At 41.8% G+C, this 6496-nt stretch overlaps 1 protein-coding gene across 1 annotated transcript; it reads right to left on the bottom strand.

Moving 5' to 3' along the window:
- Positions 1-627: 627 nt before the first annotated feature.
- Positions 628-4696, bottom strand: LOC105012721 (thioredoxin-interacting protein). The gene is made up of 6 exons (XM_010873745.5): positions 4227-4696; positions 3611-3686; positions 3367-3514; positions 2545-2904; positions 1962-2264; positions 628-1849 (listed from the first exon to the last, which is right to left on the bottom strand). Exons 1-6 carry the CDS (start codon positions 4477-4479, stop codon positions 1802-1804), a joined length of 1188 nt encoding a protein of 395 aa, XP_010872047.1. The 5' UTR covers positions 4480-4696; the 3' UTR covers positions 628-1801.
- Positions 4697-6496: the final 1800 nt, after the last annotated feature.

Here is a 6496-nt window from a genome sequence, read left to right on the forward strand (position 1 = left end):
TGACTATGAATGGTTCATAAGGTCAAAAAAGCATTACCAAAAAACATCGATAGACATTTTAAATTAAATACATGCTTTAACTTTGCCAATTTGCCAATGAGAGGCCCCTTCATCTTCGGGCCCCTGTGCTGAAGATGGTGTAAGCATGTGCATTAAAGCGCCCCTGGCTGTCCCAGTTACCTAAAGTATTAATGCAAGATGAATGCACTGTAAAACAGTCTGGATTTGTGTCTTCTAAATGAATAATGTAAAATGACATAACAGGATTGCCAATCTGAAGACAAAACACAGATAAACCAACTTATTTGGAACATCATTTCAGAGGTGACAGGGTGAGAACCTGGAGCCAGGTGTTCTTTTTACTGCTTCTATTTGCAAAACATATTGGTTCACTGGACATGGAGGTAAGCGATAAATAAGGATTAGTAGATCTTTATCATGTTTGCAAAGTATTTGGTGTTTAATAATGTGCTGAAAGTTGTGCTTGCCAGTCAGTTGTTTTTCTCAATGTACAGCGTTATTAAATCAAATCTGGTTAGATTTCTCAGTTTATGTACATGTATGAATATATGTAATGATTTTAGGTTTGGATTGACTGATCCTTATTTGTACAAACAAGAAACAAAATTATTTACTTAAACCTTTTATTTTTAGAAAACCAACCCATAGGGTCTGATACAAAAATACTTCACATTTATGATATATACAAAAGTATAAAGGATGCATTACATGGGATCCAACGGATCAGTTTTACAACAGTCATCCACTTTTGGAAGAACAAGCACCCGATAGGCACAGTGAAATGCGATTGTGGAGAAATCCTAATATAGACAATATTGTTAAACCCGAATACATTATGACTTAGTGATTCAGCCCTCATTTAGAAAATGAATCAATTTGAGCCCATGCTAATACACTGTGAAAACAATATATTAGGGTTAGATTTGGAGACATACTCTAACAGAAACACTATCCAAAACTGAACAAAACAAGGATATCTCCTGTAGGCAGTTGTAGATCAATGAGTATCCATACAAAAAGTGCAATATCAAACAGAAAAACACAGAACACATTTTCATAAACACTGGTAAAGAATATACTAACTGCATGATTGTCCCTTGATGCCAAGAGAAGATAATATTCATGATGCAATTATTCTCAAACAGTTCTTTAAATGAAAACACAAAAATTGCCTTGTTTCATTTTAGAAAAACAATTACAAAATATTGGTTCTGCAGATTAAATCCCAAATGTTCATGAAATACAGGATTAATTGACTTTGGAATGATTACACAAGACAACCAAAACTTAAGAGCCTATTCATAATTAGCCGTGGGCAAATCAACAAGTGCCTGGCCCCAGAGGGGAAACTCAGTGACCACATGGTTTATATAAGGCTATTGGATCACTCCTGATTTCTTATCAGTAATCTCTTCGATTACTGAATATTGAGGTTACTGGAAGGAGCAGCTTATTCACAAAACATTGCAAACGAGAAAGACTGCATATTCACATTCCGGTGCAGAAACTTAAACAGTTATCAGTCCAGGAGGAAATGAGATCAGCTTAGGTGGTGCAGCATGATACAGCAAATACGGCTGACAGCACAAACAGACGACTTCGCCTTCTTTCCTTCCCGTCTTCTCTCAGCACAGGGCCAGCTCCAATAGCTGCCGCCACGTCACTTCCGAGTCCCACCAAAGCTTCTCGAATAGCAGTCCGCTCCTTTTAAAGCAAGCCAAGTGCCTGGAGCAGAGAGCGGCCCTAGGGTGGACCAGAGCTCTGAAAGTGCTGAAACAGTTCAGCAAACCTGAAGCATGCGTGCGTTGCCATTATACTCCTCGTCGACCTGAAACAGACAACCGAGAGACGGCGTGGTTAGATCGCACGCTCATCAGTTGGATCCCACTCAAGAGAACAGAGATACCGCCCTAAACGCTCGTATTTTTCAAGACACTCACCTCAGTGTAGGCGGGCGGGGGAGGGAACTGGAAGGCCGCGGGGTGCATGAAGATGGGGCTGTCGTCGCCGTCGTAGTCATCCAGCAGAGGCGTGAGGGGCTGGTCGAGGCGGCAGTCGCGGGTGACGTCGCAGTAGCTCGGGGGAGCGGAGGGCATGCGCAGGGACACCCAGCTGGCCGAGGCGTTGCTGGACGAGCCCTCGGTGCTGCTGACGCTGTTGTTGCGACTGCCCAGGCCGGCCGTCCCGATGACCAGCGGCAGCTCCAGGATCAGCTTGTCACTGCCCGGAATGTGCACATAGATCTGACAGAGAGGGAAGGGGAAAACCGGACTTGTGAGCGGTCATTCCCAAAGGCCTGAGAGTCTAATTAGCGGTCACCTGACTAAGCCTCTTATCTAACAAAGCGAACGGAGGATTTGGAGTAATGTGGGTACCTGAGTGTCTGTGATTACAGCAATGTTACTTTAAGGTTTAAAAATACACAGAGAAAGTTCCTTTGCAATGAGGAACTATTTGAATCAAAACCACTGGTAGTAGTAGCGAGAAGCTTCTATGCTCGTTGTAAGGCATCAGAATGCTCACCATGAGGGCGTACTCCACTCGGATGATGTTGCAGGCCAGCATGGAGGGCTTGATTTTGGGCACGCGGATGGTCTTGCCCTGCCAGGCGTCGCACATGCCGGAGATGATGTGGTTGCCACGCACTGAGGAGAGCTTCTGTCTGAAGACCTTGGTCCTGCCGTTGGCCTGGTAGGTGTGCTTGGAGATGATGGCTGCCTTGGGCACCACAATGCGTGAGCAGGTGTTCTCAAACTTGGCACTGATGCATATGTCTTCGCCCTCACAGAAACCCTTGCGGTCAATCTTGGCATTCAGGGAAACCTGGCCGTCAGGAATGAACATGCAGGTGACCTTTTTCTCCTTCATGCCGCCTGTAGGAGACTGAAGAGAAGGAGAGAAGATTGTCAAGTGGTCTCACTAAACCAGACATTCATCCATGTTTGAGATATCCCATTCTACATCTGGGGCTTTGTCTGCATATTTAGATGCCAAGTCAACTAAAGGACTTCTACGGCCTATGACCTCAATAAATCTATCCACATCTATGCTTGGGGCTTTAAAAGGTAGGCAGCTGAGCAGGACGTGACACAGTTGCCAGACTCGAAGCTACACATTGGGTAAGGTCACACGACTTTAATCCCAACAAAGGCTGGTTGAATTTATAGCCTAAGGGCAAAGTCTGTGATAGAGACTGCTCCATCGTAAGGCATTCAGAGTGTCATCTGTGTGCATTAGCCATGCAAATAGTCAGAGAGTAAGAGGAGGGTCCTTTCAGACTTCCAGTTAGTTGGACTGCAACTTCAGCTATTTAATGCTTTGTGATTAAGTTGGAGATGAACTCACCAGAAGATCTGGGGTGTTCACATCCAGGGGCTCCTCCACCTCAAAGTGCTTCTTGCACTCTAGTGCAAGTTGACCAGGCCTCTCCATCAAGGCCTTGACATAGTACTGGACATAGCCAAATTTCCCCTTGTAAGAAGACACAATCTGCCTGTGGGGAAACAAATGAAAGAGGGTAAGACTACGATAAAACAAAACAAAAACACAGAAGATCTCTCCTAATGCAGACCATTATAAAGAGACATACCCTTGTTGAGGAAGCTCAAATCCAAACATGTACTCGTACTTGTTGCCAGGTCTCAGAATAACTGATCCGTCATGATCTGAAAGAGAAAATAAAACGATGCATTCCTGGGGATTTCCACAAATCGGGGGAAAACGTAAATTTCGCTTTAGGCTAATATTGACATTGACTTCCTGACAAAGCTGGTTTGGGAGGTTTGCCAAGTACAGCAAGCAACGTACATAACTACGTAGATGTTGAATCCTCACCATTGGATTTCATTGCCTGTCCATAGACTGCTCAGCCACAAGCGCCAGTAACTTAATACTTATGACAGTCATGAATGAGGATTAATGAAATTACTCAACAGCATATTGCTGGCTAACCTTAACGGACCCTAACAAATTGCCAATTTCCTCGACTCCGACTGTGTTAACTGAGTTCGAACTCCCAAGTGACAATATCGTATCAATACACAAAATGATTTTACAGGCTTCTTGAAACAAATTTTGGCATCAGCGTGTCTGGTTAATAACCACTTAACCACTAAATAACCAATTTATTTAACTAGAAGTTACCTACAATACAGTTTTTAAGCTAAGCACCAAGATCGCGTGGAGTCCTTCAATATTGATCTTACCAGCTGGGTGGTCATCAAGATGAACGACCTCTTCGTATCTCAAGTACTCATTCTCTTCTCTGCATTTCTGCTTTCCTTTGGCATATTCCACCTTGGCGCATCCTATTCCAAGCACTCGCATGGCAGAGACCCTGGTCACTTCGGATACTTCCACCACGATTGTACCAGCTACTTTGTCACCACTGCAGTAGAAAGTCTTGCTAGGATCACTGAAAACAACCTCAAAGGTCTTCATTCTCTTCGGTGCAACCATATTTGCTATTAATTCTGTATCCAAGTCGAAGAGCTATTCCAACAATAAATGTATGTTGTTGAGTCTGAACTATAATGTTACAGTAAATGGAAATGTAACTGTAATTGAGCGAAGAAGCTAAGACTACGACGATGAAGCCGCGTAAACTCTTTGCTTTGGTATCAGATCGTTAAACTTGACCGACTCTCATGCTAACTTGATAAGATATAAACAAAGGAGGAACCTGCCTTTTATACTTCTAGCCTGTGATTCACCAGCGTTGTTATTCACTTCGGCATGTGGATGCAGAATGCAAAGCGTTGCTCAGCGCATGTACATCGCTCTCATTGGTTAAGAAAGGATGTTTGTGCGGTCTTTAACCAATCATCGCCCGGGAACGGCGCGTGGACACCTCGTGGCTGAGAGGCCCGAGCGAGTGTTCAGCAGCTGTCATGGAGTGGGGGTTTCTGAGGAGTGGCTAGAATACCAAACGGTTGTTTGGTGAAACGATCGCTCTTAACCATGGACTTGGATGGACAACATATCTCTCTAGTTGCCTCATGTGCCTACTTAAAGTGCTTACATTTAATTCATAAAATAAGAAAATCACTACAAATAAAGGCACAAAATGGATGGCTTGGACTAGGTAATAGACATGCACAACATTATGCCTAAATGATCTAATCAAAAATGAATTTCTTTTGACACATCTGACCTCAACAACAAAGAGCATGGTCAGGGCCTGGCATTGGCATCTTCTTGAAGTTGACACTTTTTTGTTCATTAGATTAATTCATTGGTTGATCTTTATTAAGTCCAATCCTAGATGATGGAGGTTTTGTATTAAAACCACTGCACAGCCACCTTACAAATTATATTCTGGGAAATATTGTTTGCATTCTTTTTGGGCACACTCCGACCCACATAATGCATACTTTTAAATAATAGTATGTGAAATAAACAATAATAAACAGATTTGTATTAAAGTATAATTTACATATAGTTGTCCTTGGTACATTTAAATAACAAAGAAATTCATTAATTCCTGTTGAAGACCACTTCACTTCTGTGAAGATCACCAACCTTTGTCTTCAAAGCCTTTAAATTGCCATTGCATCTTCATTCCAGGATTTGAAAATGAAGATTAGTTTAACATGCTAAATTGGTAGAGACCTAGCCCATTGGAAGTCTGACCCATTTCACAACCATAAAATGTGTTACGTGCAAGTTGAGTTTTCTACCCATCTCTATGGCCTTGGCAAACCCAAGACAGGAAGAAAAGGCAGTATTCTTTCTCAAGTTAATATGATTATTATTATAGTCTATGTAGCTGCCTTAAAGTAGTATTTATTAACAACCCCTCAGAGCTATATTTTTTAGCTTAAATATTTTTATTCTAAAGAAATGTTATCTAGATGAAGTGTGTCAGGTGTGGTTGTTCGAGGACAAACTGGCTTTTGGAAAACCTTAGTCTTTTCTACATAGATTGAGCTTTCCCACCCCTGCAGTAGGCATTCAATGAAGCAAACTATGTATTGGTTCACAGTCAGACATTTCACTGGAGTCTTCCAATAATGATAAACAATATAAGTCCTAGATAGAGTTGTTATTGAAGGCCTTCACACCTCTGGAAAAATCTTCAAATTTCACTGCCTTAAATTTACATTTAATAAGGAATCTAAAGGAAACCTTCTCTAAACAATTTCCTAGCAAATGTCTGTGCTGAGACCACTCAAGGACTCTTAACACCTCTTGCTTGGAAAGCCATTCCACTGTGTTTTCTTACAATTATGATTTGTGGAATTGCTCCATTGAAGCAAAAATGATTACATTTAGGCTGGGCTTTGTTCCTTTCATATCTTTTTTTATCCTGACAAATCCTCCACTCCTGGCTGGAGATAAACATATGCTTAACAATATGCTGCCTCATAAATATAGAGTTTGTCTCAATGTTGGAAATTCCTTTGTATTTTTATATGTTGTAATTAAGTAAATGTCAGAATACAATCCGACCACTTCCATTTCTATGATCTCCACC

Source organism: Esox lucius, chromosome 10 (genome assembly GCF_011004845.1).
Source record: "Esox lucius isolate fEsoLuc1 chromosome 10, fEsoLuc1.pri, whole genome shotgun sequence".
Classification (NCBI taxonomy): Eukaryota; Metazoa; Chordata; class Actinopteri; order Esociformes; family Esocidae; genus Esox; species Esox lucius.

Excerpts from the sequence above, each read along its gene's own strand:
- LOC105012721 (XM_010873745.5), bottom strand. The coding sequence starts at position 4,479 with ATGGTTGCACCGAAGAGAATGAAGACCTTTGAGGTTGTTTTCAGTGAT. Across the intron at positions 3,515-3,610 it reads TTTGAGCTTCCTCAACAAGG|GCAGATTGTGTCTTCTTACA; the intron begins GTATGTCTCTTT and ends GTTTCCCCACAG. Across the intron at positions 1,850-1,961 it reads CCCCGCCCGCCTACACTGAG|GTCGACGAGGAGTATAATGG; the intron begins GTGAGTGTCTTG and ends TGTCTGTTTCAG.